The sequence below is a fragment of the Paramacrobiotus metropolitanus genome, unplaced genomic scaffold, assembly GCF_019649055.1.
Source record: "Paramacrobiotus metropolitanus isolate TYO unplaced genomic scaffold, Prichtersi_v1.0 Parri_scaffold0000017, whole genome shotgun sequence".
Lineage (NCBI taxonomy): Eukaryota > Metazoa > Tardigrada > Eutardigrada > Parachela > Macrobiotidae > Paramacrobiotus > Paramacrobiotus metropolitanus.
Genome location: NW_026570237.1, coordinates 202,427 through 228,893, shown reverse-complemented (window position 1 = coordinate 228,893; position 26,467 = coordinate 202,427). Strand labels below are relative to the sequence as shown.

The 26,467-nt window shown below is 44.2% G+C and overlaps 1 protein-coding gene across 1 annotated transcript; it reads left to right on the top strand.

Moving 5' to 3' along the window:
- The first annotated feature begins 2,179 nt into the window (after nucleotides 1–2,179).
- Nucleotides 2,180–11,693, top strand: LOC129585527 (zinc finger MYM-type protein 1-like). The gene is made up of 6 exons (XM_055478241.1): nucleotides 2,180–2,654; nucleotides 2,722–3,236; nucleotides 3,298–3,738; nucleotides 4,809–5,036; nucleotides 11,465–11,548; nucleotides 11,604–11,693. The coding sequence occupies exons 1-6, from the start codon at nucleotides 2,180–2,182 to the stop codon at nucleotides 11,691–11,693; spliced, it is 1,833 nt and encodes a 610-aa protein (XP_055334216.1).
- Nucleotides 11,694–26,467: the final 14,774 nt, after the last annotated feature.

Sequence of the window (26,467 nt, the reverse complement as noted above, 5' to 3'; positions counted from 1 at the left end):
CTTTCAGTACACACAGTTTGAGTAGCGGACATACCATCGGAACATACTGATTTTACGCTATTATTAACAGACATTGCCAGTCTGTTCGCCAAATTTCGTTTTGATGCATGAAGGGAACTTGTGCCCGTTTTGAATCGCTTCACGGCAGCGGTGATACTACCAGCAGGTGATATCGAATCGCTTCACGGCAGCGGTGCTACTTCCAGCAGGTAATTTCTATGTATTTATCTATAATTTAAGCGATTTTTTTCTGATTATCAGTGATTTTTTCTGATTTTTTAAATTTATTTTTAAAAAAACGGGACGTCATCCCGGGACGCTCTTATCAGCGTCCCACATCTAAAAGCCGGTCGAGACAGGCATATTACTACTGTTATGTATGCAGATAAACCTCCGTAATTTCTATGCAAAATGTGGATTATCCTTCGTACAAGTGTACTCGTAAATCTATTCTGGTGTGCACAGGTCACAGTCTGTATGTCTATATGTAACTGGAGAATCTCGGAAATAAATTGTAATACAGCCGTTATGCACGCCAATGAGCTATATATTGAAAATGCTTACGTGGAATTGGAGTATTTCTGCGATCGACAACAGCGGCGCAGTGTTATTGGCACTGACGTATACAATCACCATTTAGTAATCTGGGATGCAACAAAAATGGAATCCCGATTAGTTTTACCGCTGGCACAGGGCAATATCCAGGAAAATTATTTGGTTTTGAGTCATGCAAATTTTACGGAAGGAATTTACGATTATAAGGCAATAAAGCTTTGTCCTTTTGATTTGAAAAGAGAAAATCGCGTCGCAGACGATTCTTGTGATCAATGGATGCCGGCCGAGAGTTTTTTAGGTAAACTATTGCAATATTTTCATATAATACACAACATAATAAAAACATAATAAAACACTAAAAACATTTAAATTAATTGCAAAACTCTATGAAAAAAATCGACTAACAACGGATCAAAAGAGTTTCGAAAAAAATTTATCTAAATACAGTTATACAAAAATTGTAATTTTTTAAGGTTCCGTGGCGCTTTATAAGAATGCTTACTTCCCGCCAGTTGGTCAAAAAAGCCTACACAGACCATTTCCGGCTGCAGCTTTTTTCCAACAGCCTAAACTTTTGGAAAACATACCATTCTACTGTGGCATGTGCCCGAGAACGTCCAGTGTTTTCAAGGAAGTTACCTGGAAGCTTTATGATAGAACCATGTCACGGTTTGTTGATTCGAAAAATAAATCAGTTTTCCAATATGGTATTCCTACACCTGGTTCTTCCAATCTTCTGTTTGAAAAAGAGCTCACCTGCGAAGCCCCAAATGTTGTTGGTAACGAGCAAGAAATCCCCGAAGGCTGTTATGATATGGCAGGCGGGCGAGGGAAATCAAAAGCAAAAGATAACACTGAACAAACTTCGAAAAAACAGAAAACAATTACATCCTATTTTTTCCTTGGCAATCCACAAGGTGAAAGTTTACCAGAAAATTCTGAAAGCAACGATCCAACAACACCGAAACCATTGTTCGTCAACGATTCAGCGAACACATTGAACGAAGACCATCCAGCAGAGTGTATTCCAGTGGAGGTCGATGTATCACGCCCACCAGGATGCGACAATATGGAACCCGAACAGCGTACTGAAGGTGAAGTTGATATAGCTGACTGGCAGAACAGAGATTTGCGAGACATACCTTCCGACGTTCTGTTAGAAATTTTAGATGACTATCCAATACCGCCAGAAAACTATACTTTTGAACCTCAGTGTTACGGCCAAAGCAATATTACGGGACGACCGTTACTTAGGAAATTCAGCCGAAAGTATTTGTTGGAGCACAAATGGCTGGCTTGGTCAAAAAAAAATAAGGGCCCAATATGCAAAATCTGTCCTTTTTTTCACGGCGAGATATCGGCTGCTCAAAAAGAACGTACCGACTGGCAGCTTGTCAGCCGGACATTAACAAACTTCCGTGAAATAGGCGAACGGTTACGCCAGCATTCCAGATCGTCCATCCATAATGCTGCCGTGGCGAACGCTGCTGCCTGGAGACTGTAAGCTTGAGAAACATAAAAACTTAATTTTTTTTAAAAAATGAAATTTTTTTGTATTATGTACTTTTTCTTTAGAAAGCATGATCCAAATTATACTGATAACGAAACCAGCCGAGTCGATAACATGCCCATACAGAAACGAATACGCGCCAGAATTGAAGGTGGCTTGGCAAGTTTTGTCAAAGCTATCTACTTGTGCGGTTTAATGGAAAAGCCGTTACGCGGATCGGAATTTAGAACATTACAGCCCAGCAACAACGTTTACGATCTGCCAAATCCAAGAGAAGGGCTTTTTAATGCCTTTCTGTACGCGTTTTTGGACTCCGGTGACAACGCCCTTCGAGATCATTTAGAGATGTCACCGGTGATTTTTGGTAGCGCTACCCACCAAAATGTTTTTATCGATCTTATTCGAGAAAATATTCAAGCACGAATACTGAATGACGTAAGGGAAAGCCGGTTTTTTTCCGTGCTCGCAGACGGGACCACCGATGTAGCAAGAATTGATCAACTGGCCCTCGTATTGCGATACATCAACAAAAACAATATAATTGTTGAGGAATTTCTTGAGTACGTCTCAATCAGCAATGACACCTCTGGTGAGAGTTACAGTAACATTTTAAATTAATAGTTATTTGCATGAGGATAATACTCTGACATTTTTAGGGCAGGGAATAAGCAACATCATATTGGAACGTTTACGATTTTGGAATTTAAAAATCGAAGGTCTTCGGGGGCAGGGTTATGATGGAGCGGCCAACATGGCTGGTTGGATGAGAGGTGCCCATGCAATTATCCAGCGAGAATATCCACTAGCAATGTATGTGCATTGCTGGGCACATAGCCTCAATTTAGCCCTTCTTACCAGTTGTAAAAATATATTAATACGAAATCATCTTATGCTACTAAACGAGCTTTCCAATTATTTTGGATCGGCCAAGCGTGCGGATGCCCTTAAAAAAGAAGCAGTTAGGCTGAAGACGAAAGGACGGACTGTGCTTAAAGTGTGCGAAACGAGATGGACAAATTACGCTATGAACACTAACCGGATGCTATGCATGTTTCCCGCCTTAATCGAAGCACTGAAAACCTTAGCTAAGGACAACAATGTCGCGAGCAAGAGAGGAGCCGAGAATCTGCTCAAACAACTTTTAAATTTTGAGCATATACTCTCCGCGTTCGTAAGTTTTAAGAAAAATTTTAAAAACCAGCAAATCTAGATTCAGCATCTTAACTTTTTAGGTAGCTCATGAAGTGCTAGGGAAAACCAAAAGACTGAGCGAGTCCCTGCAAACGAAAAATAACTACGATTACGCTATGGCCATGCGTAATGTGCGGGCGGTTAGAGATTCAGTCGCTAGACTGCAGCAGTATACCGACGAACGCAATGAATTTTTGCGAGGCGCATGGAATCGTACAGTTGATTTATTGTCCAATCACAACGTCAACCCGAGCATACCAAGGCTTTCAAAAGCAAAAATGGCATCTTTGAATCTAACAAAGCCAGATCCATTTGATTATTACGAAAGAGTCCTTGCGGCTCCTTTTATCAATTCTGTTGTTTCGGCTCTTGATGACCGGTTCGGCAAAAGGTCACCCATTTTGGCAAAGTTGTCTTCTCTTATCCCTTCGGTTCTTGTAGCCGAAAACCTCACACAGCCGACTGCTGGAGATTTTGACACGGTACTTGACTTCTACGCCAGCGATTTACCAAATCGAAATTCTTTCCGGACAGAATTTCAGATTTGGGTGCAAACTTGGCGAAATTTTCGTCGTCTCTACCCGAAAAAGCCACTTCCATCATCCGTGAGCGATGCTCTTAAAAATTGCCCTGATTCGTTATTCCCAAGTATTAGAATACTTCTTGAAATTTTCGGCACAATACCGGTCACAGTTGCAACAAACGAGCGCGTCTTTTCCGCTATGAAACGGATAAAGACAGAGCACAGGTCGACAATGGGCACCAACCGTTTAACTGGTCTAACACTGATGTCTACAAGTAGGGATCGCCAGATTGTTCCAGCAGATATTGTTTCTGAATTTTTTCGACGGTACCCCCATAAAAGGTATCCTGTTCCCAACAAAAAATCCTGTCCTCCGCGGCGTTTTCGCAATCGCGCAGACAAATTTGGAGCAATTGACATGTCTGCGGACGTAGAAATATTCAGTGAAATTGTTGATTTTAATGACACCGATGTAGCAGTCGACTATGTTGATGCCGATTTAGCAGACGAGGCCGACGAAGATTACATACTGCAGGCCGTGACAGCAGATATTGGCCCAGCGCCAGCTCAAAATGTAGTGGACGGCTTTGCGGAAAGTTTACCACCATTCCCTCTTGCGGGCCACAATGCGGAGCCGGCAGAAAGCAATAACAATCTTGCAAGGATTATTGACTTTTACGGCCGCAGCCCCGTTCCTGGACAGCTAAGTGAATGGTTGCGCGCAGTTGGTACCACCGTCATTAACTCAATTACAACCGGACAAATCGACTCTTGGTCTTGCGGGAATAAATTGCTGCTGAAGTGGTTAGCTTCCTCCGAAATGCGGGAACACCCATTGATTTAATTACGGACGCCGAGCTTGCCCAAGCAAACACAAGAGTTGCAGTTGCAATTGGTCGAGGTGTATTGGGCGAGTTACCTGATAGCCGACGATGGGTTGACTCAGTGGACATTGGTAACCTCTTAGGCTATCGTTTGCAACTAAATTTTAGCCAAACACATCGACTGGTTGCTGTCAGCAGCGTACAGCATTTTATTCAGTCGGTTTACCCGCAGCACGCGGTTCAACTGCGTGAGAACGGCGGAACTCGGTATTATATACTGAATACAGACTCAACTGGACGAGGATTTCACTGGTTTGTTGTAGCCATAACATACGGTGCAAACGAGCGGGATGCGCCTAGAACATCACAGCGGAGGGAGCTGAAAGAACTTGAGAGTCGGTTTACTTTTATCGAAAAGCAACTTGGAATACCGGTTGACAGTGATACAAGTGGACTTTCAACAACAGTAGTTATTTCTATAGTCGGTCTTGTTTTATTAATCGCCGTGTTCACGCTGGCTTGGTCTAGGCGACACCTAAGAGGGTATGGCCGAATCCCGACGCTTGGCCAAATTGAGTACCTTACATAACAATCATGATAACTTTGGAAGTTGATAAGCATTTAGCTGAAATGAATATTGTATAATGTATTGCTTTCATTCTATAAGTCGAGAAATACTTCTTATAGGTCACAGGTGGTTGCTGTCCAAAAATCCATAATATGATAATACACTGATTTAAAAGGATATTGTTATAATAAATGTTGTGTTATCTGACGACTCTGACGGTACTTATGTATGAGGTCTCTGTTATCTAATTTCTTATAAATTTCTAGCACTAGCCTGAAAAGTTTCGAATGACATGAGGTGCTGGGGCGCCGGGCGGTGACATGTAACATCACTGCGCTTTGAATTTTTTTATTAATAAGAGAAATTCTTAAGCATAACCGGTAGATTTGAAATTTTTCTCGGGTAAACCTCGCCTCAAAAAATCAATATTCTTATCAATTTAAAAGTTGTCATTTGACACCCCTGTCAAATTACTTTGGCTTCGGAAAACCGTTTGCCCCCCGTCAATTTTTTTGATTTTTTATATTGAGTTTGCCCCCCTGTCAAAATTTGACACCCCCATTTTGCCAGACCTGTGACGCCCCTGCTCATAACCGTTTCTTTCAACAGCCAGGTAGCCTTCCGTACATATTTAAAACTGAGGACCCACATGAACATCACCAAATGCACCTTCTTATGCGGCTTTACCAGGCAGCTCTTGCAAAATAATTTGTAAAAGAATGGTTTAACGGTTTGATCAAACAATGTTAAACAAATTTAAATGTACGGAAGGAGCACAAACAGTTTTGTCATTACTATCGGAAAGATCTTCACGGTGCTGGATCCTTTTCTGGCACCGCGAAACTAGTAATCATCTTGCTTATCTTCTGTATGCTTCAATAACTCGGTATCGAAGGATTCCTCGCCAGAATAGAAGATAACGACATCAGATTTCCGTGGTTCAATGCCTGTTTGCTGACGCTTATTCCCCACTAAATAGTTATCCCACATGAATCGCAATACACTTGAACTGGATGAGGGAAATATGCAGTCTTCTTAGGTGTCTGAGGTATGACAATTGAAACTAAAACGTGAGTAGTCTTCCACATCAGAAAGCTCTGTTAGAAGAAGAAATGGGTTGTAGAAACTGGGACACGACTGTTCGTGAATGGCGAATGTCTACGACTATTAAAAAGTGGTGAGACTGAAAAATACCTGGATCATGGTCCTGATAAAAGCTGTTCAGGGGCAAAGATGAGTGTTGACTCCACTGAAATGTTGAGCAAAATGAAAATGCTGCGTTTACTTCGGGTATTTGTGCTAGAAATGCTTCGGGTATTTGTGCGAGATATGGGAATTTTCACCGTGTGGTCCACCAAGCCAGTACAGGATCATGCGTTTCCCTTGCGGGGGGTCCCAGAATGCTTCACCCTGTTCTTCCACATTCTCGGTATTGATCATTCAGCTTCGAAAAATCTGCGCGATGGCTCTCCTAAGTAGCTCGAGAGAATGAACACTCGTTGTTTATTATCCCAGTCTAATTTAATGGCTACTCTCAGACTGTTGGGAAAAAATTGATTGATTTGTGCGGTGGATCATGGGATCTAGTACTGGACGTCCTGAGTACCAAGCTTACACTGATCGCTGCAGTTTGTGGATGACTTCGTTGTCTTCCATGTCGCGTTTGATCTTATCGCACAGACCGACAATGTCGTTGAAGTACTCTTCCAGCGGTTCACTGCGCCTCTGCTTGCGGTTTCGCAGTTGCTGCTTCAGTTGGTTACGGTATACTTCTGTTTGGAACCGTTCAATGAGTGATTCCAGGAGCAGGTCAAAAGTGGCATTTGATTTCTTCGGCCTTCGCCGCTGAGTTTTCCCCAACAGGTGGCGGCGAAGCTGTCCAGGTACACTGAGATTTGGCGTAATCTTCTGGCTTCGTCACACTCCAATGCGGTCACAACTATCTTGAAACGTTTTGGTCAACATCTTCGCCAGCTTGTCCTTTAAACACCGGTGGCTTCGCGTGGGTTCCTACTGTCATGGTAGAGAATTCCTGTGCTAATGCCTTGGAACAGAATACGATGCAGCGCCCAGTGGAAACAGCTGCGCTGAAGATTTCCTTGCTGTCGGTGGTAGACATGCCGATTTAATGGGATTTATACGATGGATTAATCCGTAAACAATCCAAACAAACACCGTATGATAACAGGCATTAAATCCCGTGTTACTTTAATTATTATTATTTTTATTATTACTAATGGCCGCACTTCAATTTCTTCTACCGCTCCAGGAAGGTTTTATACGTGCACGTGTTTAAAACGATAATGAAACCAGGTGGCATATTTTTGAGATAGCAGCTAACAGATATTGCAACAGCGAAAGTGCCACAGTACCGTTTGGTTGATTGTGGGTTTTTCGCGAAAGGCAACTTAATAAATAGTACATAACAAGATAATTACGACAGACTGTGGATCGGCTGTCAACAACCGCGATTTTGCAGGTTATTTCTGTTTCAGCTGCAGGTGGTTCATTACATGCGTAAGTTGACCTTTGGCTTACAATGAATTTTGTCGTTTGCATGCGACTTAGATACTGAAACATCTTTGTTAGCTGACCAAACTCGTACGTGGCCCAGCGTTTGTCTGCACCCAAAAGCATAGTATAGGCTCTAAGGAAAGTAGTCTGTGCATACGGTAATAGTACATCTACGTAAAGTCTTTCTGTCAGCTATCGGGATTTTAACGCGGAAGCGCTGCAAATATTGCACGTACGGTATGCGTAATGCAGGCAATACCTACTATAACTATAATATGATAATAATTATAATATGAATGCGCAAGGGGTACGTTTCAGCTAGCACCCTGTCCCTGTTTGCAAGCAACTGGGCCACTTTAGGTATGGCCCGGGCGCTTCTAACCAGAATGAAATGAACAACAGTCAGTCCTCTTGTCTGCTTCGATGCCGATAGGTTATACAGACACTCTGCAGTGCGAGATAAATCTGACCCAAAAAATTTTGTGTTCGAACCACAACAATGTGCTTTATAATCATTTGAACGTTTGGAAATACAACTCCCACTTTCCTCTGCCCGTGTACGCTGACACAACAACTGTCTTTAACTGGATCGTTATGAACATATATCTGACAACCGTTTAGCTAACGAACAAGTTAGCCGGCCATGCTTCCAGTGACTGTACATTCACGTTTGGCAGAAAATAAAAAAATTAATGGGGCCGTTGCACATTTTGTTCCAGGTGACTGTGACTGGAAAAGGACATAACTAAACACAACAAAACCGAACGAGAACGACAGCTCCGAGTGAGATTTTGGACGAAAACCGAGCGGCACAACAGTAAACTACGCGGAAAGTCTCCTGACATAATCATATGTAGATAAACAAGATCGAAGAAAAACTATTACTTTTATGGTGTTGTTTTTGTGTTTAAGGAAATTACACAACATGTACTATTGTCCTACAAAAATTAAAGAACAACTTGGGTCTGATTATCGCTAGGTCAGGCACCCGGATGTCCGACCAGTTTCTCCAAACTATGCCGGCGCTCTTTACCACCATTTACATAACCAGCGAAAGGAAGAAACTGCCGACACGGTCGGCTTTCCCTGCTGTGCATCTGCGGACAGGCAAATGCGTTGTGAATAAGTTATGAAATAGCATAAACGAGATAACTGCAATAAATGCCGGACGGGCAATATCGTCAGACCTTTGTATCTCTCTTGAATGTTTGGTGCTTGATTGCTGTTAAATGTTCACAATTCTTTTTTAAAGAATTTTTGAGTAATTCCTTGCACGAGAGGATTAAATTACCCAAAGAATAAGAGGGCGGATAATTGCTAGAGCGCAGATTTGGACGACGTTACTTCGTTTTTTAAAAAAAAACATATAAATGGAAGCCAAAGATGCTTAGATAACCGACATCGATGACGGCGGTTGTTTTAAAAGAACACAGACTGTCTTTAGTTTGGACTCGAGGAATGTTTTTTTGTCATCGGTCCAAAAGGCGATTTTGAGCTGTTCTTTCCCTTACATGGGTACATTTAGTATAATACCTTTATCGTTTACTGTAACTTATATCGCCGCATTTTGAAGCATCTAGACGTTGTCGATGATTTCGGCGGTAGCGGTGGCGGGAACGAAAGTACCTTTGGAGTGTTACGATTAAACTGGTACTGGCCGGCAGGCCGCATCCAGAGAAAAAGAAAAACAGGACAAAGTTGCCAATCTCGTCCTGAAGTACATGGGTGGCAGCTACCTAATAGAGCTCGTGTCAGAATAGCTAATCCACTTCAAGAGAAAAAATAGCTAAATCATAACGAAAGCTCCATTCTAGTGCTATTCTAATTCTAGGCAGCCTTTTCTGGGACAGAACGGGCAAACCAGCAAGACGAATTTTGGATCCCTTTACCAGTGAGGGTTTTAACTTTCATACATATTAGTCGAACCCGCCCTCCGTTGCTGCGAGGAAACATCGTCCGTAAAGAGTCAACATTCTTGTTGAGCGGTTCACGGTGAATGCCGCTAACAACCATTGTTAAATGTTTTCCGACGAACGGGCGCCATAGAAGCAAACGCTTATCCATCACAGATGTCGCAACACGGTTAAAGTGCTAGTGGTGAATGGTGGCACGCGGAGATGGGGGTTTGATGTTGTCCATATATCCCATGATTTATCGGCGGCAAAGAAATTAGGCTGTTCAGGCTGTTCAGCCAAACTACTGAGAACGCAAACTTTTCGTGACGATGGAAGTCAGTAGCAAGTGAGATCACCTGCAATTGATCCCAGACTTGCAGGCGAACCCAGACTTGAAGGTGACGACTACCGCCTTCGGCAATTAATCAGCATGCTTAGCTGCTGCACCTTTTAGATACGCCACCGTTCATCCTGGTGTGTCAACATAATCAACTCCGTGTGGACGTGTATCCGCTTTTTCAGTATTAAATCTCACAGTGCCTTTCTGGCATTGGGCGCATCATGTTGACATTGCGAAAGAAGACTGCATTTCGCAGAATTCTTTACGAAATGCAGTCTTCTTTCTTCTTTCCGTCTATAGCGTCGGAAACAGTCATCGGCGAAGAGCATGTGAATACTTGCAAAATTTTTAGTCACTGCCTGATTCACGCATCTGTCCTCAGAGTGGCTGTCATGAAACACATCCGTCGGAAAGTGAACGCCATGGGAAGCTGCTGTATCGTGGTGGATTCTGCTAGATCCTGCAAATTTGACTACTTCACACCATCTGTCGTTGAAAATCTTACGTAGAAGAGACATGAATTGGCACTGCAGCAAAACGGAGTTAGACTGTACCGCAAACACTATCCTTTATAGACCCTTGTCTTACCCCGTATAACTCGGGATCAGTTTGTACAAAGTTTCGGATACGAAACGACAGCGGGGAACGCGCAAATATCTGCAAAATTTGGTAGTAAATATTTTGGCTCTGCACACGAGTTTAGTTGTGCATGGTTGTAACTTGTCTCAGCTTGTCTGTGATGAATTTAGTGCGTTGCGTTCTTACGGCCTTGTTTTTTTCATTCTGTGTCAGTTTTCTACCTGCTTGTTTGATAGATCGCCTAACTTCACCGTCTCTTCGCTGTTGATGCTCTTAGTCATGGTAAGGAGATCTGGATTTTTCGTGATCCGCTCCAACCATCCCATCACCACAACCACCTCCTCTCCCACCTCTCCATCGTCTACGGGGCCTCCATCGGCACCGGCGTCTGCTCCCCTGTTACTAAAGTTATTTTAGTAACTTTACAGGTTTAATGCCAAAACGGAACGTAGAATTCGGTCAAAAACCTCTTTTAATCGACTCAAATTTTCCTCAAAATTTCCCCAATACTGTTACTAAAATATCATCAAGATAATTCAGGCTAGTTCTCCAGTTAAAACCAGCCAAAATACCGTCTGCCAATCTTTGGAATGCCGCAGGGTTCGTCGAGATACTGATGCCATCTTTGCCGAAGGTCAGTGGGATGGATCTTCAACGGATCGGCATGATTTTGTAAGTGATTTTTAAAGTACTACTTATGTAATGATAATTTTTTCTGTAATCAATTTCTGATAGTATGAGCTTTCGACTAATTAAGCATAATGATCTACTAAACGCCAGTCGCAAACAATAAGCGTCTAGACATAAGAGGTTTATTTTTGTACCTGACCCTTTGTACTGAAAGGCCTACCGCCAGTAAAAACAATAGATTCCCAGACATAATCTTTTAGTTAACGACAGTCGCAAACAATAGGCGTCTAGACATAAGAGGTTTATTTTTGTGTCTGACCCTTTGTGTTGTGTAGAGGGGCTTCAACGCTGACGGTAACGAGTACATGGAAGTCGACGATGATTATATGGAGCAAGTTGGCGGAGCGGAGAACATAACGGTAACTCGTTTGGCATACATGTAGTTGTCAATATTGCAATATACTCATTGAACAGGAACGAATGGAAGCGGATGACTTGGAACATATGGATATTGACCGAGAGGAGGGTGAAGAAATGGACAAAGGAACTAACTCTATTTTATAGGTGAGTTGAAACAGCAAATTAAATGCTTATAAAATTGACTTTTAAAAGATGTTTTTGTTATTAAAAGGGCGCCAGCTGACATCTCGGATATTCCGGATTTCACCGGTTTATTCAGTCTGCACAAAGTCAAGGAGCATCGGTACAAAAATTTCAACAGCGACAGACACGAGTATCGTATACAATTTTCCCCCTTACCTCGTGTATACTCCAAGGAGTAGACAGTGCTACTCATGCCCTTACTGCTTGAGGCTGTGCTTAAGCTATGCTTGGGAAGTTTTAATCCCTCCGATCGATCAACATTTCCGTTCACTACAAGACACTGGATAACCCGATTTACTTGTCAATGCGAAAACTGTCGGATTTTAACATTGACGATCTCATTGCCGCGTTTAGGCCAAGGCCAATTCCGGACGTACTGTTCTCGACGAGACGTTTTCTGTACGTGATTTCCGTACCATCATGCCAAGCGGAGGAAGGTGGAAGTGCAAGCACCGTCACATTGAACGCGATGAAAGAAGCTTCAGCAAATCCACAGTGAATGTGCACGTCGGCGAGAATCTTTGTTTATCTGCTGCTTTGTACCTGGGCAAGTACCGTCTTATCAACGACGTTCAAAAACAGTTCAAGAGCTAATGGCAGCATCTGTACAGCAAGAAAGGTGTTAGAAAGCTGAAACGCCACGCGTACGAGACAGTTTAGCGTTGCGATTAACCCCCCCGGGACATTGTTACGACCTGGAACATTTGGTCGCCATGCAAGAAGAATGCTTCCCAAAGTATCAAATCAAGATTATCTCCGCAGATCACGGTAACGCTATAATTGCCCGTGTCCCGGAGAAGAAGACGCCGCAGATGCAGGTGATATATCTACGGTTGCAGAGAAAACACTTCGATTTAGTGACAACGGTTACCGGTCTCCACTGTTCGTCATATTATTACGCCACTTATGACAAGCCTTACAGCAATAAAGAGCGTGGTCGTTGCGATGAAAACTATTTATGTGTTTCCGCTCTGTGTCCGTTTGTGCACGTGGGGCTATTGTTCGCTGTCCGCGTTGCCGCCGCTGCTTCAACAATCAACAGTGTTTCATTAAACACAAAAAGGGTCGACGCAACGAAACAACGTCCTGCGACCAGATTTTTTATTGAAAAGATTGCCTCCATTTGGTAAACTTGACACGCCGCCCAAATGGAAAGAACCGATGCGGAGAAATGTATTGTGTAGTCTGCCGCGAATGGGTGCTCCAGGCTACCCACAAGTGCTTTATTAAGACTTCATCAAAGCAGCTGCCACTTCCGGCTGATGACTCAGCACCGCCCCAGAAGTACATTTTTTTCGACAACAAAACGTACAACGACCCTGTTTATGGACACACACCTGCCTGTGTTGTTGCCCAGTACGTCAACGGCACGGAATTCCGGTTTCCGGCGGACGGCCAGCCGATGACAAAAGAAGTCGGACACCAGTTCGGCGAATGGTTGTTTTCGGAGCAACACCGCAACCATACCATTGTCGCACATAATTTCCGGGGAAAAGACGGGCACTTCATCTTGAAGTATCTCATGGACAATAAGTTGAAGGGTGTGGAAGTAATCAAGCGAGTCAACGAGCTCCTGGAACTACGGTACCGCGGGTTAGCAATGACGTCACGGGATACGTTAAATTTCTTACAATGCGGCCCAGCAGTATGCCAACAGCTGTGGATCTAGAATTGAAGATGAAAAAGGGCGACTTCCCGCATCACTTGAATCATCCGAACAACTGGGACAAAAATTTTACCGTGGCTTGAACCGTGTAATACAGTGTCTACTAGTAATTGAGAATACGCGGATGATACTAAATAGCTTTAATGGTAAACGTACAGTCGGTGATGATCGTAGAGAGATAGCATCGAGATGATCGTAGAATGATGAGAGCATGAATTCTCGTATGAGAGAAACGGTAGCGTTTATATACGAGTAAAAGAGGTGAAGGTATTTAGGTATATAACACAAGAGGCTATGTAGATGTACAGACGTGACACGGAAATACATTCTCTATATGACATTCCCCTTCTTGAAGGAATCTCGTAGAGATTATGGTGGAATAGTGGGATCATGATGTGTGTAGAATGAATTTCACTTTCGCTGGCGCAGGTTGTAGCGTGGTGGTTGCGGTGCGCTTTCACTTTCAGCTGGCTGATCTTGTTCCGCCTGGGGCTGTTCTGTTTGTTGCACGTTCACTTCTTCGTCGGCATGGTTGTACCAAGGCTTAAGTTGCGAAACATGCACAGGGTCGATCTTACGCCGTCCGTTAACATTGGCAATCTTGTAATTGACATTGCTGACTTTCTCTAATATTTTATACGGTCCATGCCAGTTCTTAAGTAATTTGGTTGTCAATCTTCCTTCTGTTTTCCTGATCGCGCCGGTCTTGTCAACAACTCGAGGCACATTCCAACGGTAAACGAGACTACCGATTGGATAATCAACGGTCGTTCGATGCTGATTATAAAGTGGTGCATTTTGATCGAAAGCAGCATTGCAGCGGAGTTTTGCGATTTCTTGAGCGTCGCGGAGAAAAATTTGAGTTTCTTTAATGTATTGATCCATATCGTTTATTATTTGTCGCTCAGTGGCACCAGTGGCAACGTCGAGAGGAGTTGTGGCTTTTCTTCCGTATAAGAGTTCAAATGGGGAAAATTTTGTTGTTTTGCTGAGTGAGGTGTTGATGGCGTGAGTGACGAAAGGTATGAACTGGTCCCATCTGTTATGCTGATCCACATATTTTGAAAGGCTTTGGGCAATCGTCTGATTTGCGCGCTCTGTTAATCCATTCGACTGGGGGTGATAAGCTGTTGTGAACCGTTGTTCACAATTGACTAGCTTAGTCAACTGGGATAACAGCTCATTGCAGAAGTGCGTACCCCGGTCGGAAACGATAAAAGACGGGACTCCGTGTCGTAAAATCACATTTTCCATGAGGAATTTTGCTGCATTTTCGGCGGTGGCACTGCGAACCGGTTTGGTTTCGATCCACTTTGTTAGATGATCGATCGCGACCAGTAAATACTGATTGCCTTTTATTGATGTTGTAAAGGGTCCCTGGTAGTCAATCCCGATGGTATGTAACGGCCCGTGGACTTTAATCGGTTGCAAATATCCGGATGGTTTCCCGTTTGGCGGCTTTTTAACGTTGCATGGAATACAGGATGCGAGGTGTCGGGATACGGATTCAATCATTCCAGGCCAGTAATAACGATCTTGTAAATTGTAGTATGTTTTTTCTTGGCCAAAATGGCCGGAAAGGTCATGCGCGTTTTTAAGAACTTCGGCATGCATAGTTTTCGGTACGACCAGTAGAAAAGTCATTTTGTCGTTGCGGTAGGCGATTCGGTAGAGAAGATCTGAAATGAGGGTAAATCGCACACGGCGATAACGATACGCTTGAGTGTGAGTAGGCCCTTTGAGGATGTTGATTATTCTTTGACAGAATGGATCGTTCATTTGTTCTTTCTTGAGATTGATTGTGGTGATGTTGAATAGTGGCGTTGAGAATTGTTGACCTTTAGGGGTAATTTGACAGTCAAAAGGATATCTAGAGAGGCAGTCCGCAACTACATTTTCTTTTCCGGGTCTGTAACCGATCGTAAAATTGTACTGGCGTAGCCGCAAAATCCATCTGGCATGTCGTCCGGTAGGGTTTTGGCGTTTATCAGGCCTTTCAAAGCGTTGTGGTCAGTAATGACCTCGAACGGTCGGTTAGGGTCACCGATGTAGAGGCGAAATTTGTCCAAGGCCCACACAACGGCCAGAAGTTCTTGTTCTGTCGCACTGTAATTTTTCTCAGATTTGGACAAAGATTGACTCGCATAGGCGACGACGCGCTTGGTTCCGTCGGGTTCCATCTGGTGGAGAACGGCGCCCATTCCAAGTCCGGAAGCGTCCGTTTCGATTACATGTGGTAAGTCTCGATCGAAGTGAGCCAGTAACGGGTTGGACGTGAGGCAGTTCTTCAGTTCTTGGAAAATTTTCTCGTGCTCGGAGGTCCATAAGTACGGCGTTTCTTTGCAAGTCAGGATGTGAAGAGGAGCGGAGCGCGTCGCAAGGTCACGGATGAATTTACCATAGTAACCAACCATTCCCAGGAAAGATCGTAACTGTTTCTTGTTCATCGGAGCTTCGAGTTTAGTGATCGCTTCAACCTTCTTTGGATTAGGATTGATGCCGTCGGGATTTACTACGTGTCCCAAGAAGTCAATTTGTGTATGTCTAAATGTACACTTTGAGGGTTTTAGCTTCAGGTCCGATTCGGAAAGTCTACGTAGAACTTCTTCCAGGTGAGCGAGATGCTCTTCGAAGGTTTTGCTGAATACGTTAATGTCGTCCAAGTAGAAAATAACAAATTTGTACGTAATTCCATTGAAAATTTTAGTCATCATTCTCATAAAGGTTGCGGGAGCGTTCGTTAAGCCGAACGGCATTACCTCGAAGCGGTACTGATTTGAGGGTGTTAGGAAGGCGGTTTTATCTTTCGACTCCTCATCCATCGGAACTTGAAGGTATCCTTGGACCATGTCTAATCCGGAAAAGTACTTTGCTCCTCGAGGGACGTCCAGGCAGTCGTCTATTCGAGGGAGCGGATACTTGTCTTTTATCGTCGAAGCGTTTAGGTCCCGGTAGTCAACGCATGTCCTTATCCCATTCTTCTGTTGAACTAGGACCAAATTCGCTGCATAGTTTGACTGACAGGGTTTGATAATGCCGAGTTTTATCCAATCTTCAATCTGCTTGTCCATGGCTTCTTTTTCCCATTGCGAGTATCTGCGTAGGTTTCTTGCTGTCGGAGGATTCGTGCCGGTGTTAATCGTGTGTTTGATGCAGTTGGCTCGTCCCATAGGTTTGTCTTTCGTAGGGAACACGTGTCGATACTTGTACAGTAGTTTCAATAATGCCGCTCTCTGGTCAGTGGTCAGCTCTGGGCCCAGCTGTAACGTCTCTTTAAATTCTTCGAACGATGGGTCGGTGGCCGGAAATTTAGCTGAATTTCCAAGCAGGTCGTTCGGATTTAACTGACCATCAATATCGTCGTACGCGTCTTTATCTTTTTCGATGGGGTTTCCCATATCCATGGGGGTTCCCTTAACATCCTCTTCCATTTCTTCTTGTTTGTTTTGTTCACGCGCGTGTTCAGGACATGCCGCCGGGTACAGGTGCGCACTTTCTGTCCCTTTTGCACTAGGCCTCACGTTGTACAGACGAGAGGTATCCGTATTCCCTGTGTCCCTACCGAGGTGATCAGTCCCTGTAGAGAAGTTGGGAGGTTGTCGTTGGACGGAAGTGCTTGGAGTGTCTGCGACAGTCCTCATTTTAGTCACAAGTTTCGTCACAGGATTGTATATCCTTGAGTTTCCAAATTTCACAACAAATGGCGTACTGTTTAAATAGTCCGTTCCCAAAAGCTGTTTGAACGGAAAATCGTCCAATATCGCGGCCGTTACATATGTTCGTGTCCCAAGTAAATCTACTGCGAATCGACAAGCCTTTGTTATCTTCAGTGTATCCCCCGAAGCTGACGTAGCGCGTGTACCTGTCCAGGTATGTGTGCGCAAATTTCTTTCGTTCACAAAACTTCTGTTTACAAGTGAAACACCAGATCCAGTGTCGAGTATGGCTTCGGTTGGCTCATTGTTGATTCGAACGTAACAAGAGAGTGCGCCGGATGAAACGTTGCATACGAGGGTTGATGAATCCGCGGTAAAAAGAGCCGTTTTCGCCGCGGGTTTTAGTTTAACGGTCCTTCCATGAGGTATTCACTTTCATCATTTCCTTCCCCATCCGTGTACGTGAAGTAGGTCGGTCGTCTTTGGGGTCGGCCATTGTACCTTCCGCGCTGGTAGCTGTTTCCGCGTTGTACGCCGTTTGACCTGAATTGCCGAGATTGTCGACAGTCGGTGGTAACATGATCGTTCCTTCCGCAGTTATGGCATTTTGAATTGCAGTCGGCGAAGCGGTGTCAAGGTCGGTGACATTTGTGACAGACGATGCAGTTGTTGTTGTTGTTGTTTTGATATTTGCCTCGTGAACGGAAGTCTTGCTTTTGATTGATGTTGTTGATCACCGTCATCACCTGGTCGAATTTCTGGGTCAGTTCAGCAATCTTGTCCGGTTGGGTTGAAACTGCAAATGCCGGTTTGTGTTTTTCTTGGTCTTCTAGTTCTTCTCTTTCCGCTTTCTTTTTGTACTGGATTTTCTTGGACTCGACTGTTAGCTTCTCAAGGAAGTCTTTAACGTTCGTTGGTCTGTTTGAAATAAAACTGGTCTTCATCCGGGTCGGTAGTTCTCGAAATAACTCAGTCGCTTTATCTCCTTCCGTTGCTGTCGGGTTGATGACCTCGTACATTTTTAGTACTTTGCTGACATACGAAACAGGATCCTTCTTAGTTAAATTTTGGAAGTGCTCTTTCTTAAGGTCGTAATCCAGGTCGGTTGGACCAAACGTTTTGAGAAGTGCTGTCCGAAGAGTGTCCCAAACTTGGTGTTTTGATCGTTCAGATTCGTACCATCTCAGCGCGTTGGCGGTAAAGGACAGGTTGAGATAACTGAGAATGCTGGTGTTGTCCCAGTCGTAGACTTTAGCGAAACTTTCGATCCTGCTGACAAAATCGCGAACGTCTTCAAACTCTTCCCCCCCAAAGTGTGGCATATCCTTGGGTGTTATTTGCATTAGCACAGGAACGTTGCTTGCGGATCTCCTGGATTTTTCCTCCAACTGACGGTATGATAGATCTGCGGTTAATCTTTTTGCTTCTCTCGCTTCCGCTTCGTTTAGCTCGAACTGTAATGTACGATTCGTGATTGCTTCCCGAACAGCTGCATCCGTACTGGCCGATATGAACAACATTGTCAGATGGAATTCCAGAAGATTATCGTACGTTACTCTCCTGATGAGCGGATAATGAGCAGCTAGTAGATGAAGACGCGAGAAATACTTGACCAAATCAATTTCATTTGATTTTGAGCCAGAGGATGCCATGGTGGATTTGATTGGAGAGTTGTTCTGGATAACCCTAGGTGGTGATGACCGAGGTGGTGATGGTCGGGGCGATGATATCTGAGGCGCAGTTGTCCGAAGTGGTGATGTTCGAGGTGGTGGTGAGTGTGTGGATTCTTCCCCGGAAGTCGATGATTGGCTGGAATTTGATAGGTTATCTTTAAATAGCTGATGGTTTCGTTCTGATACTTCTTGACCCGTGGCTTGCGCGCTGTGAGTGGATGTCGAAGGAGCTGGGTTTCGAGTGTCCGGTGAAGGTTGAATGGTAATTGGTGGGCGATCCCGATTGATTCGTATTCTTCCTTCGGCAAGGTCGAGTGCAGCGTATCCTTGCGCTCCAGTGATCTTTGGTATCCGGTGTGTTGAACGGAGTGCGTGCTCGGTGTTGTCGGATGAAGGCTCGTCAGTGTGTTGGTACTTCGTTTGTTGCGGTGATGTCCTTTGATGATCCAGTAAGATGGAAAGGTCAGCGTGCTTGCGTTTGTCCGGCTTTGGCTTAGATGACATGAAAGCTACAGTGTCTAAACCGAATTTAGACAACCCCTGGAGCCACCATTGTAATACAGGGTTCTACTAGTAATTGAGAATACGCGGATGATACTAAATAGCTTTAATGGTAAACGTACAGTCGGTGATGATCGTAGAGAAATAGCATCGAGATGATCGTAGAATGATGAGAGCATGAATTCTCGTATGAGAGAAACGGTAGCGTTTAAATACGAGTAAAAGAGTGAAGGTATTTAGGTAAATAACACAAGAGGCTATGTAGATGTACAGACGTGACACGGAAATACATTCTCTATATGACAACCGAAAATGTATTTCTTTGATTGTTTGAAAGGGAAGCACAAGCAAGAATTCCTGCAGCGGTATGCCAAGGCTAAGGCAGCGTCTGAAAATCCCTTCGACTTCCGAGCGGAAATCATGGCCTATTGTTCCGACGATGTCACTGTCCTTCACCGTTGCGCTTTACAGTTTGCTCAGGATTTTCAGGGTCTCCCGTCACTGAACCCTCTGGCCAGTATCACCATGTCATCCGCCCGCAAGAAGTATTACCGTACGTTCCATCTGGAACTTAACAAATTGGGCGTTTTGTCTGCACATGGTCGTCTCCGTAACCGGCGCACCAGTGTGCAGGCAACGCAGTGGCTGGAAGCGCTTTACCGAGACTTGGGCGGTCGCATTCAACATGGTCGTAATGGCAAACAAGTGCACATCGGTCCGTACTACGTGGACGGCTACGATGCGGTAACGCGTACTGTGTATGAGTACAATGGTTGCGTATTCCATGGGCACCCTGAGTGTGCGGAGCAGGAGGATCGGTCACATTTTTCGCGAAAGCTGATGCGTGATGTATGGGAAGTGTACGTGGGCCGTGTGCGCAATCTGGAGGACGAGAACTACAAAGCGGTAACAATGTGGGAATGCCATTGGAAGAAAGAGCGGAAGGAACCAGACATTGCTGATTTCCTATCCAAGCAAAGCCTTTACAATCCCATGAACCCTAGGGATTCCTTCAAAGGCGGTCGGACTAGCGCCAGTCGACTGTAATATGAAGTGAAAACTGGAGAGAAAATCCTTCACTTTGATGTGGTCAGCCTGTACCCTTTTGTTAACAAGACGAAAGCGTATCCGATCGGACACCCAACAGTTATTCTCTCGGACTTGGAGGACGTTAGAAAGTATTTTGGCCTTGTATACTGTAAAGTCCTTCCAAGACCGCAGTGTCTGTACCCAGTCTTACTCGCTACCATCAACAAGAACCTTGTTTTTGCTTTGTGTCGGACCTGCGCTGATACTCAGAATAACGACTATTGTCAGCACGGTGTTGGGAATCGCTGTTTCGAAGGGGTATGGACTACACCGGAACTTCACCACGCCATGGACCGGAAATATACCGTGCAGAAAGTACACGAAGTGTACCACTGGTACGAAAAAGAATCTGATCTGTTTGCCAAATATATCAACAAGTTCTTAAAAATCAAGATGGAAGCCAGTGGATGGCGAAGTTGGTGCAAGACTCAGAAACAGAAAAACGCATACATTCGACAAGTAAAAGAACGCGAGGGCATTGATCTGGATCCGGAAGCTATGATTTATGATGCAGGCCGGCGCAATGTAGCCAAAAACTGTCTAAATTCTCTATGGGGCAAGCTGGGTCAAAGGGATAATTTTTCTGTAACAAAGTTCCTGCACAAGATCAAGCCGTACCTGGATTTCATCCGTACAAATGCTGTGGAAATTCAGGAAGTTTATGCAATTAACGAAGACTGTCTAATGGTGTCATATTCGCAAGGAGAAGACTACAACGAAGGCAACAATTCCACTAATGTAGCTGTCGCCGCCTTCACCACAGCCAGCGCCCGACATGTTTTGCTGGACTTGATGGGAAAGTTGGGTGACCAGTTGATGTACTATGACACCGATTCTGGCGTATTTATTCAGCGTCCCGGGGACTGGTTGCCAGAGACCGGAAGCATTCTCGGTGATTGGGAGAATCAATTGCTGGCCTGAGGAAGCCGCATCGTGAAGTCCGTGTCGTGTGGACCAAAGGTTTACAGTTACAAGACTGACACTGGGCGCATTGAGCTGAAATTGAGCATATCGTGCGTTATTTTTTAATTTATATAATAATTAGGTTTTGTTCCAGGCAAAAGGGATTGCACAAAATGGGTACACGGAAAACATTCTTGATTTTGATGAAGTGGAAAAGTCTTTTGTTCGAAGCGGTCGTACTTTAGACTTTGATGCCCTGAAGCGCCTGCTGGATGGAAAGGACGAGCACGTCAAAGTGATCTTTCCGGAGTTCATAAAGCGGGACGGGAAAACCCAAGAAATAAACACCGTACAGCTTTTTAAAAAACCGCGGATGGTTCACGATAATCGCATGCTTCTTGCCGATTTCCCTAGACTTCCATTCGGCACTAAACAGTAATAAGAAATAGTCTTTGTTTTTTTGTCTATTTTTAGTAGTGCTGTTATGAAAAGAGTGCTACTGCTCCGTTATTGACAAATCATTAGCGTGAAACAATGTGTTCAAGCTGATGTGGTTGCTAATAACGTAGCAATGCTATAACTAGTACGCAGAATAGCACAACTTCGATAGAATCTTTCAACGGCGCGCTTGTTTAAAACTTTTAACGTTGTCGTTATCACTAGAAATATGGCACAGGCAACTCTTGAAATTACACTTAACATAGACAGGTGTACGCAGTGCACAATTGTTTGCAGCTGCCTGCACTAACTAAACTCTGCCGGCTGTTGGCGGGTTTATATGCTTGTAGGGACCATCATTTAACCATTTAAACGAATCTCTACGTGATTGACTGGAACTTAGTTACAGCAGAATGCACAAAAATTACTGCTTAACTGCGCGGTATAATTTGGGTAGGCGGTAGGCGGTCAGTAGGCGGATGGTCAGCTCACTTAACTTGCTCCGCCTCCATAACGCATCACTAAATCAATCATGTTTGCATATGTGCGTTCCTCTCATTTGACTGTTGCAAGCGTCATTATCATTTACCAGTGTGGCTGCATATAAACGCCAGTGATAAGCGGTCTTATTATTTGCTAATCGGTTTCGTGCGCTATAATGGATCCCCTTACTTCGGTTCGGTTTGTTTTCGTTCCTCTTCTAGCAAGCAGTTGCGGCAGCGGCGGTGCCGTATCATCATCATCGTTTAACCGTGCATATGTTCGTGCACAACGACGGTAACGACAATAACAAGGAGGATAATCGTCGTGATAGCAACGCAAGCGGTGACAGCGATGACGACCAAGCCGTTCACGATCATGATGACTACAAAGACGCCCCGCTTATTTACAGCAATCCGGTGAAGGACCGCCTGCGACACATGTACACCGTCATGTTCCACCTGCCACACTGGAAACGCTATTATTTATCGGGCATTGGCTACAACTTCAGAAGCGCTGTGCGCTGTTTGCATGGTCAGAAAGATCTATCCTACATCATGCTAAACGGGAACGTCAGGATATGAAAGCTTATTCACTGTTAAACACTGATCCTCATGAACGGCACGTATCACGCCGCCGCACTCACCCCAACCGTATGCGCACCTTTTCCGACCTGCCGAATTTCCAAGATATTGAATTTTTGGTACAGGAAGATTATTACCCCACCAAAGAAAACCAGTGCGCACATCCTGGCTGCACATGGACAAGAAAGTGGGAAGATATTAGATGTGTTGACTGTCTCAAGAATTACAGCCATGGTCGAGTACATCGTTATAAAGTTTTTCCTTACGATAGCAAAAGCCCAAAATTGTCGGTTGTGAAATCTCTAATGAAATCTCAAAATGAGGCGTTTAAAAACATGACTGAATAAAAAACTATTTTAAAATTCAGCATCCGACGTAAATGTATGGTTTGATTCTTGCATCTTGCTTCCTACATCCGCCTTGCGGTATTCATAGACACGACGCTCAAAAAAATCGCTTTTTCCCTCAAACGAGATGTTTTTCATAAAAAAGGTGTGTGAAAAATAGCATCCAATTCTAGCATCTCTAACAGTACATCAGGTACAAATTGCACGTAGCCTTTGATAATGGTACAGTTGAGGCCGCGAAGCGGATGAGAAACGCATTTTCCTAAAACCTTGATTCGGTTTCAACTGCCTCTTGTACCATCTCATAGATTTTTTCCGCTGGAACTTTGTACAGGAGTTAACGGTAAAACCAACATGCAAATTCAAGCATTGCTAAAGGTTCCTAAAACCAGTAGATAACGGCAAATGCTCCGCAAAAAAAACAGCATTTCTGAGCAGGCAATCGCAACAAAACGTTCGCTAAATGTCCGATTTTGACGATCTTTTATGTACCGGGTTGCCCATTCCGCCTTTTAAACCACATTTTTATTATTAATAATTGCTTGCAGCAACTGTAACCGTTGAATACTGTCCTGGGCATAGGTTAAAATAAGAAGCGAATACGTTTCGCTGTGTATGTTTTCCATAAAGGTTTGATAAGCATACAATGTTCTAATCTCTGGGCATTGTATTTCTGTAAGAACATTTTCCGCTAGATTTTCCATGGCTAGTCCGTCCGAAGAAATAAAAAATGATAAGACATTACGAATTAGTGTTTTTTCATGGTCCAGCAGGGACGGCCACTGTCGCACGTGATGCGCAAAGTTGATCTATTCAAGCGTCCAAAAAGAGGCTGCGGCCTTTTTGTATAGCTGCCAGGCTCCGTCTAGTTCTATCGGGAATAACACATATCTTTTCCATGTTGACTGAAGAACTGGCTCACCTGCCGCTACTGCAGCAATCACTTTGTTGCTGTTAAATTCATCGTCCTTGTCGCTGAGAGTGCGGCCATTCGGAGTGCACATGTTGTCACTCAGATCAACGGTAGCGACATCCATTGCTAACAGACTGGAAACGAAGTTTTAAAATAAAAGCTTATGTGCAGTGGATTATATAGCAATCTGAGATAATTACAGCGGAACAACATTATCACGCAACCATTACCTGATATATACCGGGCTGCCTGCCTGCCTGTGTATGTCCACCCTTTGTATCGCAGATGCAAATTTTTCATAATGTTTGTATGTTTAAAAAGCCCTGCACGCTGAACATTCAGAATTCGGTCAGTCAGTCAGTCAGATATTCTTCTTCAAATCTGCTCACGACGCGTAGCTGCAAATTTCAATCACCTTTCAACTGTGATTTCAGCTTTTGTTAAATTTGTTCAGGAATGGATTCATCTCGGTGTCCCAGAGCATTTTCTATCGGCGAAGCCGCCGCCACCCGCCGCAGCTGTTCTCAACACCCGAGTGTCTCAACCACCACCACCACCACTACCGACACACGATTGTCAAGTGATGGGTCGCATTATAAAGCAACAACCACACCTTTATCAGGAGCAACAGCCGACATCATCAGGAGCTCATACGACAACAACAACGTAACTTGCCTTCCTGCCGTTCCAAGCAGCACCACTAGCAGCCGCAACACCAGATACCCAGACGGTGACCGTAACTACGACAAGGATTGCAGTAGTAGTGTTCTGCTTGCAGTAGTAGTGTTCTCTATGTTTCTCTGTGTTTTTCCCCTAATTTGTAATAGGATTTCCGCATCAGTGATCATAACTGAAAGTGAATGAACTCATGAATCGGTCAGCCCTGGCCGCATCTGTTGCTCGATGTCTTGCTGGTCATCCGAGTGAGCTCACGAAAAGGCAGATCGTCAAAGCAAGTCGATGGTCGCAGGTTATGAATACCGTGTAAATGATAGTACACAGAGAGTGTTTAGACAAGTCATCCAGTTATCCGTGGATATATATTGAGATAGACGTGTTGAATTTATTTTGGGTCAGCCCAGACACTGGTTGCGACTTGCGTTTCACAGTCCGTATTGCACAGTAGTATACTTGTATATACTGTGTATACACTCAGAAAACTGCACAATCCGTTTCGGACGGCAGAAGAGAATCGAGAGAATATATGCCGTGGTTTTGTTTATGAAGACACTTAGGCACAAGTCACTATAAAGCGACTTAGGCACAAGTCACACAGCTATAAAGCGATGGCGGTGCGGCTCGACTAGTGACGATGTCGTCACAGTACGTTTGGTGAGAGGGGGCCGTACTTTGCTGTATCCACTAGGAAAGCCTGTTCTCCGTTTGAGCTGAGATGTTCCTCCCAAAAACAAGCATCTTTTTGTGTTTTCTGCCATGGATGACTAAGAACTGTTTCAAAGGAGGGACTTGATTGAGACGTGCGATATTCACATCATAAAACTGATGTGTACAAAACATCCTGGGAACCCCGCCGTGGTTTAAATGCTTCCTAACCTGGAGATTATGAAAAAGTAATTGGTCGTCTGGAACCAGTCTTGAAGGATCGAAGCGGCAGCCAGCGCATCATGTTACGTGCTCCCTTTAGCAGACCCAAAAATTTGGGCTCAATAAGAATGGGTCAACCACTGCAGGTCAGTTGTCATGCACGTGGCTGTTGAACTTCGTTTCTCGCAGCGAGAACGAGTGGTGCGCCAAAATTCACTCGGTAATAAAATGCAACTATCCGAGTTGGTGATTGCTGATGAGCTACCACTCAAATCGGTTATCACACAAGATACTTATCCAGTGTTTCACATTAGCAGTATGTCGAACTAAGGACCCCGCTTATATCTCTCTTGTCAACACTGCTTTTCCTCATGTTACCATGCGGCGTGGTCCCCGCCTATCCAGGTTTTTAAGGTAGCGCCTTTTAATTCTGCTGGATGCCGTTTGAGCTGAGTAACGCTCCCGCAACGTTCTGCCGTGTGTTTGTGTGTAGTCACCGAACTTCACAACAATATCCAACCATAAATTACCATTCCGGTTATATGCCCCGTTTGCATGCTGGCCGCATCCAACCTGGCCGCACTGCCCTTTTCACCAAGATCACATCTTAATGTGGGAGGTTCGACGGTTAGTGGAAGAAGAACCAATTGAATGTCCCATGTGTCGCGCTCCTTACGATCGATCACGTTTCCCGCACTCAGAAAATTGCCATTCGTTGCTTTTTGTTGCCGCAGCGCCGGGCGCTCCATCTGCACCAGAGCTGAAAGAAATGGTGGTGGCACAAGAGGTTGTTGTGCCCGCACCTGCACAATCCATCAACAACACCTATTATCCAAGTAAAGGAGTCTGTTGAATAATTATTTGCGGAAACAGTGTGCAACTTTTGTAACTACAAGAAGGAATCGTTACCCACTTGTCATGGCTTTCTATTAGAAGTATC

Excerpts from the sequence above, each read along its gene's own strand:
- LOC129585527 (XM_055478241.1), top strand. The coding sequence starts at position 2,180 with ATGCCCATACAGAAACGAATACGCGCCAGAATTGAAGGTGGCTTGGCA. Across the intron at positions 2,655-2,721 it reads AATCAGCAATGACACCTCTG|GGCAGGGAATAAGCAACATC; the intron begins GTGAGAGTTACA and ends TGACATTTTTAG. Across the intron at positions 11,549-11,603 it reads GCGGAGCGGAGAACATAACG|GAACGAATGGAAGCGGATGA; the intron begins GTAACTCGTTTG and ends CTCATTGAACAG.